Source organism: Delphinapterus leucas, chromosome 14 (genome assembly GCF_059928025.1).
Source record: "Delphinapterus leucas isolate spDelLeu-1000000601 "Yukka" chromosome 14, BTC_Dleu_Yukka2, whole genome shotgun sequence".
NCBI lineage: Eukaryota > Metazoa > Chordata > Mammalia > Artiodactyla > Monodontidae > Delphinapterus > Delphinapterus leucas.
The window spans coordinates 22,096,954-22,116,235 of NC_143142.1; the positions used below are offsets into that span (position 1 = coordinate 22,096,954).

A 19,282-nucleotide genomic window follows, 5' to 3' on the forward strand; every position below is an offset into this window, starting at 1 on the left:
GGATATATCACAGCCTTAAACATATTAACAAAAAAATTTAAATGACTTGTTGGAAGCTTATGATAAGTACAAAAAGGCCAGAATGGGAAATTATATTCAATAGAGGCAAAAAAAAAAAAAAAAAAGTCTGCTTGAAGCCCCCATATGTCAGAACTTCCTGTGAGAGGTTGAAGACACAAGCCTTCATATCAGTGCTAACAGTCCAGCTTCCTGGGTTATCCTCTGGTCAGGCGTTTGGCACAAAGGAGATTTGGGGCCACCTTTTGGGTTATTTCCGATTAAGGTTGTGTGCTATCGAAAGTTTTCCTACAATAAAGATTAGGCACTGGGGACGCCACATCCAGTGCTTGACGAAGAAACGGATAAACAGGGGGAAATGGAGTCTGTTCCCAGGGGCTCTGTGGAGTAGCTATGGGGTGGGACCAAGCCCCGAACCAAGTCTGGGTGTAACTGCACACACCAGGGAGAGTGCCAGGTCCATTCCTGATTGGAATTCCTGAATTTACTTGAAACCCAAGCAGACTCTAGGCTGTAGGTTTTCTCACCCACAAGGTGGTAATGGGACTATTCTTATCAGAATGCCCCCCACGCATCCAGAAATTCACGAGCCCCCTGCATTGAGAGTGTGGAGTCTTAACCACTCGACCGCCAGGGAAGTCCCAAGACTCAAACATATTGATAGAAGCACTTTCTTAGGAGAAAACCACATCCACGTTCAGGGAGCAGTAACCCAAGAGTACGGTCCGGGCAGGTTTGCTTTCAATTAGAATGAACGTTTATCGAATAACCATAGGAGTCTTGCATTGTGATAGGTGCCAGCCACGTAAGATCCTGTCTTCCAGAGCTTGACCTTTTGTACTTTGCAATATGTAAGTCTGCAGATGTTTGTGCTTTTGCTACGTGTCTCAGTGGCTGTGGCAACTGTCTAGCCTCGGGTCTCACAGCCCTGGAAAGGTAAATGAGAGACCATGACAACCTTTTATTCCTCATTCTGCTGCGGGGCTTGTCACCTGCTGGCTGGTGCCAACCTGTCCTGGCCTGATGGAAGCAACAGCAGTGATGAAGGGTGGGGAACACCTGTGTGAGTGGGGTGAGGGGAAGGGCGAGCAGAGGTCAGTAGGCAAGGCCTTCAGCTGCTTCTGGGAGGCCTTGCCAGGACATCCACCTGCTTTCTGCTGCTCACACCCTTCTCATGCTCTTCTTCCCAATCCAGTCTGTGCACAGGTCAAGGGTAACTGCCCTCTCCAACTGAAGCCCAGTGACCAGTGACCTTCATCTAGCAACAGGCACCAGGCTGCATCTTTCTCAGCCTTTTGTTGAAACAGCCTTATTCTGAGAGATTTGGACATTGGGTGTGTGCCTTTATAAAGATAGTGTTTTGAAATAATATTCCAGCCCAAGCTTGACTAGAGAAAACAGTGAAAGATCTAACATATGAAGACATGTTTAAGGATGCCTCATCAATTTTTAAACTGAAAATGTGGGGCAAGGGGGAAAGTATGACCAAGTAGTGTTCTATGTTTTCATTTGTTTTGGGAATAGTATGATCAACGTGTCATTTTCTTAAGTGTGGATTATTCATGGCCTATTTTCAATCCCAAGCCTTGCTCCTGACAGGCGAGTTCCTGACGTAATCCTGACTTGCCTCCTGTCCAGTCCTGAGTGCAGGAAATACAACCTTAATTTAACAGCAGCTTACATTAAACATAACTTTTAAAGTAAGCCAACTGTGAGAATTATCATTTTCTCAAAATATTAGTACTTTGGACCCTGTGCACTAACCTGGTTGTGTCTAAAGTTGAGCTATAAACAGGATTAAGCACCTTATTCTTGACCTGCTCTTTTCACTCGAGAAACCTGGAGATGAGTCCTCCCTCCTAGATTTTGTTTAAAATGTCTTTTAAAACGTGCCTGGCCCATGGGGGTCATATCTGGCCTCCAGATCCCCGTGACTTCTGCCTCCTCGTGAAGCCAGGGGGGCTGGAGGCGGGAGCAGGCGGCAGCCGAGGCTTGCACTGCCCTGGGTCCTGCAGCCTCTTGGCCTCCAGGCTCTCCAGATGCACCCCACTGAAGCTCCCAGGCAAGAGGGAGCTGCACGCACAGTCCCCTCAGGTGCTGTTTGATGTGCTCAAGCAGGGAACAAAAGCCAAATAAAGGAACGAGAAGTCCTGTCTATCTCCTCGTTTGTGGTGCTGTCCCTCAGGGCCCTCTGCGTCCCTGAATTTGTGAACACGGCTGGGCTACCCCCTGAGACTGGCACCCACTTGCTGTTAGTTAACTCTGGAGCCCCCGAGGGCTCGTTGACCTCAGGCAAAGGGGTCTGTGCCCCTAAAGAGCTTTATGGAGGAAAGTGACACCACCTGGCCCCGAACCTTCTCACTGGGCCATCATGTCCTCTCTTGCTGGAGGCAAGTGACAGCTGTTGCAGCTCTTTCTGCGTCACTCTGGACAGTCCCTTGCCTCCTTGAGTGGCCAAGACTGCGAACTGGAAGGGACCCTAGTCCTCATGACACAGGCTCCCTCCTCCTTTTACAGATGGGGAAACTGAGGCTGGGGCTGAAAGAGACTCTGACTCACCCACCACTGGCAGCTTGTCTGGCAGAGCTGGAGACAGCGCCCAGGGGCCCCTCCTGATGCAGCGCGCTGGCGGGGAAACGGGGTGGGACAGGCAAGCGGCAGAGCAGACTAAATACATCGAATCTCAGTTCAACAGGAAGGGGTCCCCAGCAGAACAAGGACAGCTTCTGCAGCACAGCACTCAGGTGTCTGAGCTTGTTCAGTTGCAGAGGACTTTGCTGCATCCCTGACAGTCCACCGTCCTGCTTATTTAGTACCAAGTACAGGGAGCTGTCTTGTTGTAGAAGCTGTGAGGTAAGGCCGCCCTCTGGTGGCTGATGGAGCTATTGCTCTAGCCACATTCTGGTCTAAGGCTCAGTGTTGCTTTCCTGTGGGGAAGGAATTCAGATTTTATTCTTTCTCAAGCACTCTGGCTCACAGAGACTTTCTTGACCTCTGAGTACTAGCCATCATTTGCCCATCTTATAGGGGGTTTGGTTTTTGTTTTGAGCCCTCCCCCCACCCGTTAGAGGTGTCTCGCTTCCCTAACGAGATTCAGGTTCCTATAAGCAAGGATTATGTCTTACGTCTTGTTCTTCCTCAGCTTCTACCCGTTGTTCCCTTAGCTGGACATGAAATTAGAAGGTTCACTGGGGTGGAAAGGAATCCTTTCCTCCAAAAGAGAATCCCACCCCTTCTCACTTGTCCCTAAAATGTTCTAATCTCATCTTTGATCAGTAGTTCCCCAAGTGGTTGAATCGTCAGAATCCCTCGGAAAAGCTTCAGAACTCAGTTTCCTGGACCTTACTCCAGCCCTGCTGAATCAGTCTCTGTGGTTTGAGCCAGGAAATCTGCTTTACAAACTTCCCAAGTGGTTTTTGATGTGCAGCCAGGTTTGGCAGCCAACTGCTCCAAATCCCCATTTACAATTATTTCTCGTAGCTTTTCCCCCGACAGCATGTCCAAAGGTCTTTAGTTTATGTCACTTATTAAAATTGACCGTTCTGAGATTCCTTCGGAAATATCCAGTACGTTCCTCTAACTGTGGTGCTGGATGATGTGGGGAGGAAGCAGGACCGCAAGAGAAGGACCAAAGGCATTTGCTTTAGCTGCCAATGGCCCTGTGTTCATAGCAGAAAATACTGAAACCAATACCTTTATGCTGACTGGGCAGGTTGTTGGTTTGTAGTTTGATTTTAAGGTTTAGGCTGGATAGGGAGACAAAGGTTAATCGAGTACCCAGCTATTTATTTTCACCATTTCTAACTCATTTGGTTCCCAGGATAACTGTACAAGGTGCTGTTGCCCACTCCCCACCCCCCCTTTTTTTAAACAGATGGGCAAGTTGAGGCTTAGGAAAGTTAGTAACTCACCCAGTCACATTAGTTGGTGACTGTCAGATTCTGCATTCGAATACAGGTCTGATTTCCAAGGCCAGCTTCAGAAAGGTAAGGACCAGGGTGCCAACCTGCTCTTTTTCACTCTGCCAGGCCAAGCGAGCCGTGCAGCGGGGAGCCACTGCAGTCATCTTCGATGTGTCTGAAAACCCAGAAGCTATCGACCAGGTAAGCTCCTCGGGCCAGGCCAATGCTGCAGTGTCCCTGAGAGAAGCACCTCCTTTTCTTAGCCTGGCTTCTCACGGTCGTGTCACCGTCATCCTCAGGGCCCTTGCACTTGTCTGCCCTTGTTAGTTATCCATGTTTGCACATCATACTCCAAGGCAAGTGTATCAAGAGGGGTAAGAGCCAAGAAGTTGAGGGTTGGCGAGGCATTTTCAAAGGCCCTTCTGGGGTCCCGCTCCCTCCTAAAAGGGGCATCATCCTAGCCTCGTCCTTCTGGGAGCTCCAAGCCTATGATGCTTGAGGAGTTTGAGGATTTCCTAAAGGGTATTTCGTGTTCTTTTCCTCCAGCCTTTCTTTCTCTCTCCTGCTTCTTGAAGTAATTACGTCTTCTAACCAGGACCTCCTCTCCTTCCTCAGCTAAACCAGGGGTCAGAAGACCCACTCAAGAGGCCAGTGGTGTACGTGAAGGGCGCAGACGCCATCAAGCTGATGAACATTGTCAACAAGCAGAAAGTGGCTCGAGCAAGGATCCAGCACCGTCCTCCTCGAGTGAGCCTCCGCTGGCCACGCCGCCACCTTCCCTGCTGCCGCCTGTGCCTTAATCCCCTTTGGGCTTTGGCCTTTTGCTCCTACCTCCTTTCTGTCTACAATGCTGATGGGCCCCAGGTTCCTGCAGGTTTAGATCAGACTTAAGGCTGGAGGCCAGGGAGAAATTTCACCCGGCTCCTCTAGAGGGGATTTGAAAAGTCCTTCCAGAGATAGGTGATTTGTGACCAAATGTCTCTTCCACCTGGCATCCCCTCTGGGTAACCTCCTATCCTTTTTTCTCTTCTGTCCCATCTCCCTGTGAAAGGCTAACTGAGGAGCATTGAAGGGAAGGACACCCTGCACTCAGCTTCCTCTATCTCCCTCCTTCCGTCTGGCCTAGACTAGAGGATAAAGCCTGTGCTTCCTTCTTCCTATGGGGCAAATGCATTACTGAAACCCCCTAACTTGTATTTGATTCTGGAAAAGTAAGCTTTCAACAGGGATTGGGGCTCACGACTTCCAGGTGGTTAATGAATAGCTTCATTTTTTAGGCTTCTCTTAGGTGTACTAAAGGGACACTGCTGGCATCTTTTGCCCAACCTCAGACTGAAGATTCTAGGAACCTAGGACAGGTACCCCACAGATGGTTTATTTCCTCCTCACGAATATTGGAATATTCACATAGAGGATGGGTCTTTTGCACAAAATATCCGGATACCCATAGCATTCAATTAGCAAAACTCCATTCCTGTTGGCTAAACACGTCCCAGATGAGGTAACTTTAAGGTTTTAGGAGGCACTGTGCCATGAGGAAAAGGTAAGAACTAAAACTAGAGGGAGTTTGCAAAAGAACTGACTTGCTGGCTGCTTTTTAAAGGAAAAAAGGGCGCTTTGGTGAATATGACTCATTGTAGTGGAAGCTGATATTTGTGGAGGCAGCATACAATTTTCTGAGTTGTTGTAAACCATTAATTATATGGTTAGTAATCACAGTTCCCTCAAAACATGACACTCACTCTTTTGTCCCATAAATGTGATATTTGTGTTTATTTGGAAGGGCCTCTCCTACCGGTTACGGCGAACTTTGCGCTATTCTGCAGGGAGCGAGGCTCTGTGAACAGAGTTCTCGTGGCTGTTAGGAGGCCTGGCTGAGACCGCCGCGGCCTCCCCGGGCCACGCTGCGGGGCACTACCTGGGCCTGGATAGCACACTGTGTGTGTCTTAGCAGAACCCCACATGTGCCCTGCAAAGGAGGGGAAATGCAGCCCGGTGGCCCCATCCTTCTCCCGACCAGGGCTGACCCAGCCCGTGTGCCAATCCCCTGTGACTCACTGTGTCCGTGTTCTGTTCCAGCAACCCACGGAATACTTTGATATGGGGATCTTCCTGGCCTTCTTTGTCGTGGTCTCCTTGGTCTGCCTCATCCTCCTTGTCAAAATCAAGCTGAAGCAGCGACGCAGTCAGGTAACGCAGAGCAGCCTGTGAGCGTTCATCCCTGCTGCCCCTTTGCCGGCGCAGACCGGGTCCTGAGCCCTGCAGCCTGTCCCCAGTGGCCTAGAACCAACAAAGACTGAGAAAAGCCAGAGCAAAGCTTATAGCACTGTGTCGTCTCTGTTCCGAAAGGGCCAGTCCTACAAAGGCCGAGCCCTGGGGCCGTTTCCAGCTGGGGGTTTTTCCAAAGAAATGTTTAAATGTCAACCTGGACCGCTAGAGCCCTGCTCCTCAAATATGATCGGGGGACCAGCAGCATCAGCATCACCTGGGAGCTTGGCAGAAACTCAGAATCTCAGGCCCCACCTCAGACCTGCTTCATCCGACTCTGCATCTACCAAGCTCTCCAGGCGATGTGCTTGCAGGAAGGAAGGATTTGGGGGTGGAGGGCAACGGGAGGATACTTGGGAATCTAGACTCTCAGAGGTGCCGCAGTGTGATGTCCACAGCGAGAGACGGTGGACTGGGCGCTGAGTTCTCTCGAGGACGGGGGCCATCACCGACGGAGCAGCTGCTGATGTTTGTCGAGCGTGCCTGGCTTGCCAAGTGCTGGGCGCCCCAGTGCATGGTCTCACTTGCCCTCAGAATGTTCTCCAATGAAGGGAGGAACCCTTAGCACAGAGCAGAGTTGGCCAAATAATTAGAGTAGACCTCTGCTGGTACTGCTGCTTAGACCGATTTGGTGGACACTTGGGAGTCTAGAAGATCTGTGCTCTTGTGCCGTGGCCTCTGAATCTTTAGTGATTTCTCAGGAGTCTGTCCTGGCCTGATAGAGACTAGTGTTTGGCCGACCATGGCCCCAGGGGTGACTAGTGCTGTTAACATGTCCCACACCCTAACATGGACCACATTCTGCCGTGCAGAATTCCATGAACAGACTGGCCGTGCAGGCCCTGGAGAAGATGGAAACCAGGAAGTTCAACTCCAAGAGCAAGGGGCGCCGGGAGGGGAGCTGCGGGGCCCTGGACACGCTCAGCAGCAGCTCCACGTCCGACTGTGCCATCTGCCTGGAGAAGTACATCGATGGAGAGGTAACGGCAGAGGTGGGGCCGGTCCTGGTGGGGATGAGGTAGACAGGCCCGCAGATGGAAGGGGAAGGGCTTTTCCCACAGGGGAAGGGCCGAGCTGCCTAGGTCTCCAGGGGACGTCCTGAGACCTTCAAACTGCTCTTCCCCCCCGCCCCCCGGAAGCAGGTGGCCACATACACAGACACTCTCTCCAGGGGACCGAGCTGAACATAGGTGATTTCGGAAGTTGATCAGAAATATATAATGGGCCAGAAAATGTCTAGTTGTAAGAACATTTACACTTAATTTCAGAATTGCTCTTCTGAAAACTCTGGCGCTTGACTTGATACAAACCTCTCTTACAAAACTGTATGGAACGTTTACGTTTTTACTTATAAAGAGACAAGGGGGGCTTCCCTGGTGACACAGTGGTTGAGAGTCCGCCTGCCGATGCAGGGGACACAGGTTCGTGACCCGGTCCGGGAAGATCCCACATGCCGCGGAGCGGCTGGGCCCGTGAGCCATGGCCGCTGAGCCTGTGCGTCTGGAGCCTGTGCTCCGCAACGGGAGAGGCCACAACAGTGAGAGGCCCGCGTACCGCAAAAAAAAAAAAAAAAAAAAAAAGAGAGAGACAAGGGATGTGATGTCCCCTTTTTCCTTCTACCTTTTTTCTGAAAATTTAAAACTTTCAGAAAAGTTGCAAGAATCAGACAATGAATTCTGGATCATTCATCTAGAATCACCCATTGTTAACATTTTGCCACATTTGCTTCATCTCCTTCTGGATAGAGGCGTGCATATACACACACATTTTGGGGAGTGGGGAGCAAACCACTTCAGAATTAGTTGCAGGCATTTGATGAAAGTGTCCCGCTGCTGTGTAGACTGTTGGATGAAAAAAGAGGTTTTGCAGAGGCCTCCAGATGAATAGTCTCGCATGGTCTCTACCTGCAGACTGCCTGAGTTCTCATCTGGGCCCAGGAGGGTTCTAGCTTTGTGATCTTGGGCAAGTGACTTTATTCTCTGTGCCTATGCTTGTGATATGGGCCCGAGACTGACCTGTACTCCAAGTGATCACAAAGGTTACACGAGAAAATCCAGGTAGGACTCTTGCCACGGTCAGGCACAGCCTTAGGTGTTAGTTTGAATGTTACTGCACTGAGCTGGTCAGAGAATGGAAAATCAAAGTAAAACTAGCAAGTTTGGAGGGTGCTTTGGGCTCAGGAACTTTAGAGGTGGTTCCCCCTGCCTCAGAACCCCATTACCTCCTCTCCACGTTGGGTGCTTTGTTATTAACTGTGTGCCCCCAGGTGAGTGCTGAGGGTCCAGTGAATGGGAGGACGGGAGGACTTTGCCCCCTTGCTGCCCCACCTGTCAATCATGAGTCCTGGGCATCTTCCTTTCTACCCACCCCATTTTGGGTATCTGGAGCCAGCCACCATCCCAGAAGTGCAGAAGGTTTTGGGGTGTATCTAGCCACCTTTCCATACCCCCAGGCTCACCATTTGCACTAGCATACAGCTCTGGCGGTCCCTTGTGTGTGGCGTGGGTGTGAGTGCCCTCCTCACAAGAAGGGAGCTGGCTTCCTCCCTCAACACCAAGCACCGTGGTTGGAGCTGGCTGATGGTCCATGTCTTTCTCGCTAGAACCCATGTGTGGGCCCTGACTCCAGGGAACGGAGCCCACTTGTAGCTAGAGGTGGGGAGGGGGAGCCTCTGGGCACTGCCACAGTGAACTGGGCTCCTTGGTCCACTCCGGGCTCCACGGGAAGAAACACTGCAGAGCTGAAGACAGCACCGCCCTCTGCCTGTGCCCTTCCTTCAGGCTGTGTGTCCTCTCTCCCTCCCAGGAGCTGCGGGTCATCCCCTGTACTCACCGCTTTCACAGGAAGTGCGTGGACCCGTGGCTGCTGCAGCACCACACCTGCCCCCACTGTCGACACAACATCATAGGTAATTCTCCGCTGCCTCTGTTGTTGCTGGAGTGTCACTGTCTTTACCGAGTACCTAGCAGGAGCAGGACACGTGCTGGGGAGCGAGCAAACCACCGCAGCATTGCCACCTGGACTTGGAGGCGTGGGGGCTTGGGGTTTGGAGGCCTCTGAAGAATCACCCTGAGTTTGGGTTCTGGCTTTGACGTGAACTGGCTTCCTGACCTTGGGCCAGGCACCCGGCCTCTCCAGGCCCTGGGCCCACAATCTCTTCAGCGGGATGACAGTGGTGACGCTTGCTGTGCCTGGTACCTCGGGGTTGTGATGCTGCTGCTGCCTCCCTGTGGTGGTGGATGAGGGCCCGGAAGGCAGGGTGCCCTCCAGGTATAGCTGTTCTCCCAAGAGGGAAAATGCCTTTCCCCTCCGTGTCCCTGTTGCTCTCTCGAGCCTTACGCCGTGCAGAGCAGCTGGGAGGTGGGAGATGGACCCTGACAGGAGTGACCACCTTTCGAGTGGAGAAGCAGGAGGCCTCTTCCCGCGTGGCCGGGTTTGGCGACAGCTTAGAATGGGCCATGGTCGTGAGACTGGGCACCTTGGCGCCGGCCACCTCAGTTTGTGCCCGCACCCGCCCCTCGAGCCCTTGGCGCCAGCGTGCTCGCCCCCCTGACCGCGTTTCCTCCGCCTCTCCCCAGAGCAAAAGGGAAACCCGAGCGCCGTGTGCTTGGAGAGCGGCAGCCTGGCGCGCGGCCGGCAGCAGAGGGTGGTCTTGCCGGTGCACTACCCCGGCCGCGTACACAGGGCCAGCGCCATCCCTGCCTACCCCACGAGGACGAGCATGGACGCCCACGGGAACCCTGTCACGCTGCTGACCGTGGACCGGCGCGGGGAGCAGGGCCTCTTCCCGCCGCAGACCCCCGCCTACATCCGCGGCTACCCGCCCCTCCATCTGGACCACAGCCTGGCCCCTCACCGCTGCGGCCTGGAGCACCGGCCCTACTCGCCGGCCCCCCCCTTCCGCAGGCCCAAGTTCGGCGGCCGCAGCTTCTCCAAGGCAGCTTGCTTCTCCCAGTACGAGACCATGTACCAGCACTACTACTTCCGGGGCCTCAGCTACCCCGAGCAGGAGGGGCAGCCCCCTCCCGGCCTCACCCCCGGGGGCCCGGCTCGGGCCTTCCCCCTGGGCGGCGGCGGCAGCGGCGGCGGCAGCAGCAGCAGCGGCCTGCTCTTCGCCCCCGCCGTGCACGCGGCCCCGGCCTCGCACCTGGAGAGCGGCAGCGCGTCCAGCTTCAGCTGCTACCACGGCCACCGCTCGGTGTGCAGCGGCTACCTGGCCGACGGCCCGGGCAGCGACAGCAGCAGCAGCAGCGGCAGCTCGGGCCAGTGCCGCTGCTCCTCCAGCGACTCGGTGGTGGACTGCACGGAGGTCAGCAACCAGGGCGTGTACGGGAGCTGCTCCACCTTCCGCAGCTCTCTCAGCAGCGACTACGACCCCTTCGTCTACCGCAGCCGCAGCCCCTGTCGCGCCGGAGACATGGGGGGCTCAGGTCGGGGGCCCGTGGTGCACCTCGAGGGCTCCCCGCCCCCCGAGGAGCTCCTGGCTGCGGCCCGAGGCCCAGGTGCGGGGCGGGGAGAGCCCTGGCCCGGGCCCGCCTCTCCCTCGGGGGACCAGTTGTCCACCTGCAGCCTGGAGATGAACTACAGCAGTAGCTCCTCCCTGGAGCCCCGGGGGCCCAACAGCTCTACCTCAGAAGGGGGGCTCGAGGCCTCTCCAGGGGCCGCCCCGGACCTCAGGAGGACCTGGAAGGGGGCCCGGGAGGGGCCGGTGTGTGCCTGCTGCTGTGAGCCCCAGACCCCCGCCCCAGACCCCGGAGCGGGAGTGGCCGGGGGCGGCATCTTGTTCCTGGGCCCCCCGCCCTGTGAGGGCTGCGGCCCCCAGGGTGGGGAGTCACAGCCGGGGAGCTCCCAGGGCCCCTATGGCCTTCACCCGGACCACTTGCCCAGGACAGATGGGGTGAAGTATGAGGGCCTGCCCTGCTGCTTCTATGAAGAGAAGCAGGTGGCCCATGGCGGGGGCGGGGGTGGCGGCCGCTACACCGAGGACTGCTCGGTACGTGTGCAGTACACGCTGGCCCAGGAGCTCCCGCCCAGCTGCCACCCCGGGCCCCGGGACCTGAGCCAGCGCATCCCCATCATTCCGGAGGATGTGGACTGTGACTTGGGCTTGCCCTCCGAATGCCAAGGGACCCGGGGCCTCAGCCCCTGGGGTGGGACGCTGCCAGGTCCGGATGCCCTGTGGCCCCACAGAGGCTTGGGAGCAGCCCAGCAAGAAGAGTGGGTTCCATGCTGCCCGGCCAGGGCACCGCTGTCACCTCCCTGCCCTCCAGAGGATGTGGGGGCCCCTGGGGCCAGCTCCCCCAGTGCCCCCCAGGACACTCAGGACTCCAGCGCCACAGCCACCGAGGCTGCAGGTGAGAGCGGGCGGTGACGGTAGGCCAGGATCTGGGTCTTCTCTCCACACAGTCACTTTCTGAGTGACTTTCTTGGTGCCCTTGGCTTTAAACACCATCCGTACCTGATGATTTTCAAGTGTTACTCCCCAATCCAGCCCTTCCTCTGGGCTCCAGACCTGCTGGCCCTCTGCTTCCATGAGCTCTCTCCCCCAGATGCTGCAGAAGCATCCCGCTTGATCCTGCCACAGCAGTGTCTCGAGTTCCTCCCTCTGCATCCCCTTCTCCAAGGCTCCCTACCCAGATGCTCAGGCCAGAAGCCCAGGCCCCAGCCCTGAGCCTGCCCTGCCCCTCACGCATCAGGGTCCTGGGCTTCTCAGCCTGTCTGTGAGAACCACATGTGCTGGTTTTCCCCTGGTCCAGAAAATTGAATCCCCAGAAAAATGAAACTTAGCAAAAGACATGCAAAACCCAAGTCCAGATTTTTTATTATTAGATTCAGCAGACATCATCAAATTGTGATAAAGTTGCCAAACCTTTTGTCTTCAGTAGTGAACAGTGTGCAGTCTAGCACCTTTGAATAGCACTGGGACAATTCCAACTCCAAAGTAAACCCCACATGGATCTGCTCTGCTCCCCGCCTGCTGTCCGCAGCCGGGCCTATTTCCTCTCTCTAGGATGAGGGCAGTAGCCTTCTGACTGGTCTCCTGTGGCCAGTCTTGCCTTCTGTTCCACGTGGGTGCCAGAGTCGTCTTTTTTAAAACATAAGTCTGTCTTTATACCAGAAAACTCTTCACTGACTTGCCATTACCTTCCAAATTTTAGAAATGTAAACCCCTCACCCAGGTCTGTATGATCAGGCCCTGCCGCCCCACCCCCCACCCGCCCAACCTCCTCCCGCATCCCTCCTTCTTCATGATGTCAGCCGCCTTGCCCCCGTCCTGTTCCTCCAACGTGCCAGGTTCATTCCAGCCTCCAGGCCTCTCTACCGCTTCTCTCCTGCAGATCTTGGGTTAAGAGCCGGCCTCCAGCCCCCTCCGAGCTCACTCTCACACCCTCTGTTTACTTTCCAGGTTTTCACAATCTGAAATTACTTTGTTGTGAGGTGTGGGAGCTCCGCAATGGGGGTCTTCCCAGTGCCTGCAACAGGGCCCAAGGCACATCTTTTGTACATTGTGTTTTCATGCTGCCTAAGGGTTTCCAGAAGGCTCTGCACAGCCCGATGTGGGAGGCCGGCTCCCTAGAAGGCCCCCGTGCCCTCAGAAAGGGGGCTCCACTTCAGCCCTTTACCATATACACAGTCCATCCAGCATCCAGAGTTGTCACTTCTGAGAGCCCACCACACGCTGGGATGGGCCCCCAGGTCCCTTGCCTCGTCCCTGCATGTGGTGCCCAAAGCCTGCGGGCCCGGCCTCCTCCCCTGACGATTGTTCTTTCTCTCCCAGGACCAAGATCTCGCCTGGCCGACAGTGGAGGCCCTGGAGCCTGAGCTCAGATGGAACCCTTCCGTGGAAATGGGAACTGTACGGAGATTCCAAACTCTGACTTCCTACAGAAAAAAAAAGAAAAAAAAAGATTTTTTTTAGCTTTGACAAACACAAAAGTGGTAATAAAGAGAGCCCTCCTCAACCCAAAATGTGAGCCACGTGTGGCAACCCCCTCCTCCCAATTAACAAACCAACAGACAAAATTCTCTTAGTCTTTTGCCTCTTGATAACATGTTACTCTTCTGTTTTGTAAAGTGTGTGTGCTTGGGGTTCGAGGTGTGTGGGATTGACTTCTCTGCTTTGTTTTTTAAGATATTATATGTAAATGTAAAAAGTTATTTAAATATATATTTTAAAGAACCCTAACCGCCAACTTTTGCTGAAAAAAAAAATCACTGCTGCAGTAATTGAACCACATCATGTGTAGATACTGTTGTCTCCCTGGAGGGAGCTCAGGCCTTTGAAAAGCTCAGGGCTACACCTGCCTTAGAAAATGAACCAGAAACTTGAAGTAAAGCTAGTTGATATGGGTACAAACTCTGAGGAACAATGCAATGCTGCCTCTTACTTTCTCGTGGCAAATCCCAACGTACAAAATGTCAGGCCTTCTCGGAAGCCATGCCTCTCCAGCCTGCACCTTCAGGCAGCTGATGGAAACAGCTTGGGGTCGGGTGGAAGGTCTGCAGCACTGCGGAGCCGGGACAAGCCATTGCTACGTAAGCCCCAGGGTGACAGGGACGATTCTGCGTAGTGTCCTCAGTCTGTCCCCTCTGGTCATCGTCCTAACTAGGACAGAGTTTACAGTCCTGATTTTGGGCTTCCTGCCACTGGCTTCAGAGATGGCTCGACGGGGTGTGTGGGGAGAGACACCCAGGAGGAATGTACGTGGTTTTGCAGCCTTGGTGTCTGCCCCAGCTGGGGGAGAGGTGGGATGGAGGGCGTCCCGGAGCGGGCCTGTGCGCATGCGTCCGTGTGCGCCCGGCCACACACACCCCGGCTGCTTCCGGCGTTGGGCTGCCTTCCTGGGTGCGCGTCGCCGGGACCCGATAGGGTCTGAGCTCCCTTTGAATGACAACGTTTCCCATCCCGTTGCTTCAGGGTTGTTCAGCCCTCTGCCTCGCGGCTGAAATTGCTCATCTCGCCTGCAAATGTCTACTCTCCTTTCTACCTAATGCACTATTCTGTATTGATTCTCCATGAGACAGAGTGAAAGAGACTATCAGATAGTTTAGACCCAAAGGGTAGGTTTTTATATATTGTTCCAACCTTTTGTTGTTTGTTGTTGCTGTTGTTGTTTTAAGAGGGAAGAAGAGTTTAAAAACCCAAACCATTTTTTAAAAGTTTCCATTTTAAAAGGGAGAATCTATTTAAAGCTATTTCAGATCAGGGATCGTTATCCTTTTTGTCCAATGTATTTCTTGTTATTAAAAAAATTTTTAGAAGAAACTAATCACATTAGCTCTTGTGTTCGCTAACTCTTCTGGTCACTTCTGTTTATTCATTTATTCAGCAGGTGTTTGTTGTCATCTGAAGTGCTCATTTGCTGAATAGGAACCTTGAGTCCTGGCCCCCTGTAGGTGGGGAAGCAGAGACCCACCCTGGGCTGCCGGGGGACTGTGACGGCTCTTCTCCAGTCAGGCCCAGGGAAGGTCAGCCCAGGGTCCACATCACAACGTTTTGAATGAGAATCTTACTGAATCCCTTTTTCTTAAAAACCCCAGCCTGTGATGAGGAAATTTACTTACTTCCAGCCAGGATTTGTCAGAAAGAAATTCCAGCATCAAACGATTGAGCCGTTTGCCATTAAGGAGCTCGCTGTGGTGAGATTTGTCATCCAGCCTCTGAGGTGCAGTCCCTTGGGGGCTGCCCCCCCACACACCCCCAGCACCGCCTGTGCCCAGCACACCTGCTGGCGAGGGTGTGACACGTGACCTGGGCCGCCTGTATTCCTAGGGCCAGGAGTAGCAGCTGCTGTGGAGAGCAGCTTGCACCTTGTGATTTTAGCGAAGGGGTGGGGGGTATGGACAGCAGCTTGCACCTTGTGATTTTAGCGAAGGGGTGGGGGGTATGGCTTCTAACATGAACTACAAAAAGCAGCTTCTCATTGTTGAGATTTTGTTTGTTCGTTTGTGGCTTTGTGTTTGTTTGTTTGTTTTTAATGCCTTTGAGTGCATATTACCTTCCTTGTCTGAAATCATACCCCCAAAGTGGCTTTCTTTAGCCCTGGCTGGAAAACCACTCCTCAGCAGCCTTAAGCAATAAATAGATGAGGAGAGCATGTGGCTTCAACTGGGCTTATTAAAATAAATGAGTCCAGTTTTCATTCGAAAGAGCAGTAACTACAGATGGCCAAAAAAAACACATTTAATTTTCATAGTTTATAGGGTGGTAGAAACAGAAAAGTGAAACTTTCAGGCTTTAAACCTCAGCCGTTGTCTTAAATTTGTGTTGGGTCACCAGAGTATGGTGACCAACTATATCGCCTCGCCATTCAAATCAAAAGAAATGTCTTCTTTGAAGTCGTAAGACTCCAATAATGATGACAAGTACCTTTTCTTGGTGGCCTCTCAGTGGCATGTGGGAGTTACATAGCTATGGAAACTGGGAGCATCACATCTTCCATTGAGAGAGACACACACACGCACACAAACACACACGCACGCAGGAATGTGACTGTTGGGTGTGGTCCCGTGGCTCAGCCTTGGGTGTAGGACAGCCATGTAGACTGAAGAGTGCTAGAACCAGTTAAAAATGGGGGGTTGGGAGTTCTGGTCCACCAGGTACCTCTTTGTAGTAGACACAGCCCCAGGATGCTGGCCTTAACTCTCCGTCTCTTTGCCTCTCCCTAACCCTAACCCTAACCCTAACCCACGCCGTTATATGACACGTCCACCACTCTGCTGTCCACCACTCACACCCTCCCTTATGTGCTGCTAGTTCCTACTCAAAGCTCATGCAGGACTAATGCTTTTAAAATGAGGTCTAAAAAATAATTACTAATCAAGAGTGTTATTTTTTAAACAGAACTGCCTTTTTCTATTCTTTATATAAACTCTATTGTGTTGGTCTAACAAGGCACTATTTTAAAATGTTTTTTTAAAAATTTCTCCCATAGCACTTAAAAGATATTTTGTAAAGACTTTGCTGTAAAGATTTTGTAATAAAGTGGTCTAAGGGCTCCTTCTCCAACATTACCATTAAAAAAAAATGTTTTAAAGGCTAGAAAACAACTTATGTATATTCTGTATATGTATAGCAGCACATTTCATTTATGGAAATATGTTCTCAGAATATTTATTTACTAATATATTTATCTTAAGCCATGTCTTATGTTGAGAGTGTGACGTTGGAATAATCATTGAAAATGACTAACATGAGGCCCTGTAAATACATGATAATTGCACACAGATTTTACATATTTGCCGACCAAAAATGATTTAAAACAAGTTGTAGTCTTCTGTGGTTTTGTAACAAATTGTACAAATGACTGTAAAAAAAAATACAATTTTATCAAGTACGTTATATATTGTCATTGCTCTATTTGGTAAAGGTCTACAGATTCCACAAAGGAGAGGTCTGCGTGAAGCAGTGCCTAATAACATCAGCTCGCTCATGGGAGCATCTGTGTAATTTCCTCTCCTGTTAACACAGAGTTCAGGTTATTGGGGATCCAGGTGGTGTCTGGGCAAGTATCTGAGAGACGGTGTTTGAGATTATGTCCCTGAGGTGGTGATAGGTTTTCTGCTCAGCCCTGTGGGGGGAATGGTGGTCAATCCCAGCAGTCCACTTTTCGAACATAGGGACCGTAAACTGGGTATAACCATCGACTTCATCTGCTAAGCCTTTTCCTATCTGGAAGACTGAGGCCCTCCAGCCCCTCTTTAAGGAAAAGGGACTTGTAGGAAAAAAGCTTAAGCATCCAGCCTGGAAATGACCAAATCATGAAGGTGGAGAGGGGCCCCGAGTCTAAAGTGAATCTCATACCCATCTGTCTTGTTTCCCGAGGAGGGTAGTCACTGATCTGTAAAGTGCTCTGAGATCGCGTGGAAGGTGCAAAGTGGTGTTTATTCTTCGGACATCTAGCAGAGAATACCCTAATCCTGTGAGCTACTGTCCCTATTTCTCGCTCTTTGACTTGGGCCATTTCTTGGGAGCATGCTACTCGTGGACCTCTGGCCTCTTCCTGTCTGGCAGTGGGTTCTTCTGAGCACCTTCAGGGGTGGCAGCCTGGCTGCAAAGAGCCTCCCAGGGCTTTGTTTTGATGGCCTTGCCCAGCTCCTAAGTGTACCTCTCGGGGGTCCCCGAAGGATTCCACAGCATTGGCTCCACCACCGTGTGGTGCAGAGCCCGGTGGCCCTCTGTGCAAGAGGCCATGGATGGTTAATGCATCCTCCGACAGCTGCTGTCTCTTCCTGGTTTCTGGAAGTGAGGTGAGGCTCGGCCCTTCCAAGACACTGTCCCAATGTCCCGGGGTAGCACTTGGGAGGCAGCCACATGTTCAGCATATCTGCTCTCAAGATCTTGGCAGAGTGTTACTTTTTTCTCCTTTGAACTTTCTTTATTGTAGCCAGGAAGAAAGCAGAGAAGTCAAAGCTAAAACTTGAGAAGGGAGCTCAGGATAATTATCTGGGATTTGTGTCCCCAAGTCTTGGTTACAGCCACAACCAACATTTGTCTAGCATGTTCTAGTTTACCGAATTCCTTCAGGGATACCGCTGCGAGCGTTTCCCCACAGCCCTGTAAGTTCAGCAGGAGACAGCTTTAAAGGCAAGGAAATTGGAATGGGTTTGCCCAAGGCCACACAGCCAGAAGGTGGACCACGGCTGTTACCTACTGAGTGCCACCCAGGACCCTAAACATCTACTCTGTGCCAGGCTCTGCTCAAAAGCCCTTTGCATGCATTAACTCATTTCATCCTCATGAAACCCTGTGAGGGGAGGGCTGTTTCTCCACATCTTATAGATGACAAAAACCAAGGTAGAAAGAGACTGAGCCCACGGTCCCCCTCAATTACGGTCAGAGCTGGGATTTGAACACTGACCACCTAGCTCCAGGGTGCATTCTGAGCTCTGCTGGCCACCGTGGACTAACGGAGCTGGACTCAGATCAGGCCTCTGGACGCCAAGTTCTCCATGTGGACCTTCATGACCAGGTCTGTGGCTCAGCTCTGGGGTTCAAGCATGTGCATCTGAGCCTTTCCCATCCTCATTTTTGCTTCAAGTCAAGTTTCTTTTGTCTCCACTTCTGAAAGCCACTTTATCCTCCTCTCAAACTGAGCAAAGGAGAAATAGGCATGACCCCAGATCTATCCTCTCTCCACTAAATCACGCCCCCACCTCCATCCTGACCCCCCACAATCCTGTCTTTAACTTCAGAGTTTCCTTCTCTTGGCATGAAGCCCTAGCTTACCTTTCCCTCTCCCCACCCCATCACATTTTCTCCACCACCAGCCATCACCTACCTCATTGACGCCTCCTGCAGGCCTCCTGTGCCTGGGTGAACCTGGCCACTGCCCCACTGGCCACTTGCTGTTGGAACTGATGGAGTTTCTTATCCCGCCCCGCTGGGCGGCTTTCGTTGCTGAATCGTCCTTGGGCTTTAATCTCTTTGAGGGTTTCGCATCTCCAAACTTGCATGGTACTGGGCAGCATTTCTCCTTCAATTGTCGCCTGAGCAAAAGTTTAACCAGGGAGAAGGAACTGGCAATTAATGGGCTCTTTACAACTTCCCAAGAAGAGGTGGTACCTGGTACGGGAGCATTGATTTTCTGGTTGTCCAGATGTTGGTGAGAGCTGGCGAGTCCACATAGCAGTCCTGAAGCCTGGTGTTCATAAGATAGACTGTCAGAGTCCACAGGTGGGGTTGCTGGGATCTCATCTCACAGAGATTGGATGCTAGAATTATAAGGGGGAGAAAAGGAATAAAAAAGGCCAATTCTCAAGCAGAGACTAGAAGGTCTACTTTGGAGGTAAAGTATTAACATCTTTTTATAGACCATTCCTTCCACACAGCTCTTAGAAATCTTTCTGCACAACCTCTCTCCTGCTCACCAAAACCTTTTGTACCAAGTAGGGAAGCAGTAGAACTTCACAAGGTCACAGTGATGGTCAGGTTCTCAGAGAACATAGCATGCTTGGGCTGGAAGCGGAGGGAGGGTCAGAGAGCATTTATAAGGAATTAAAGACCATTTCTGTCCCCTGGAAAGCTAAGGGAACCCATGGCAGGAAAGGAATGGGAGATGGGATTGCTCAAACTTCCTATAGGAGCTGTAGCC

The 19,282-nt window shown here is 52.3% G+C and overlaps 2 protein-coding genes across 2 annotated transcripts in view; one reads left to right on the forward strand and one right to left on the reverse strand.

The window, feature by feature from the left end:
- The window catches only part of ZNRF3 (zinc and ring finger 3), a 148,552-nt gene extending 131,012 nt beyond the window's left edge, over positions 1-17,540 (forward strand). Inside the window, exons 3-9 of the mRNA XM_022550988.3 lie at positions 4,047-4,121; positions 4,536-4,667; positions 6,000-6,110; positions 7,001-7,168; positions 8,994-9,096; positions 9,767-11,542; positions 12,967-17,540. Coding sequence (XP_022406696.2) covers positions 4,047-4,121; positions 4,536-4,667; positions 6,000-6,110; positions 7,001-7,168; positions 8,994-9,096; positions 9,767-11,542; positions 12,967-13,010 — 2,409 coding nt within the window. The 3' untranslated portion in view covers positions 13,011-17,540. The remainder of the gene's footprint in view (positions 1-4,046; positions 4,122-4,535; positions 4,668-5,999; positions 6,111-7,000; positions 7,169-8,993; positions 9,097-9,766; positions 11,543-12,966) is intronic.
- C14H22orf31 (chromosome 14 C22orf31 homolog) lies at positions 16,867-18,474 on the reverse strand. Its single transcript, XM_089895387.1, is given in 5 exon segments — positions 16,867-17,373; positions 17,375-17,440; positions 17,443-17,564; positions 17,703-17,767; positions 18,470-18,474. Coding segments are annotated over 5 exon segments (507 nt in total). The 3' UTR covers positions 16,867-17,124.
- Between the last annotated feature and the right edge of the window lie 808 nt (positions 18,475-19,282).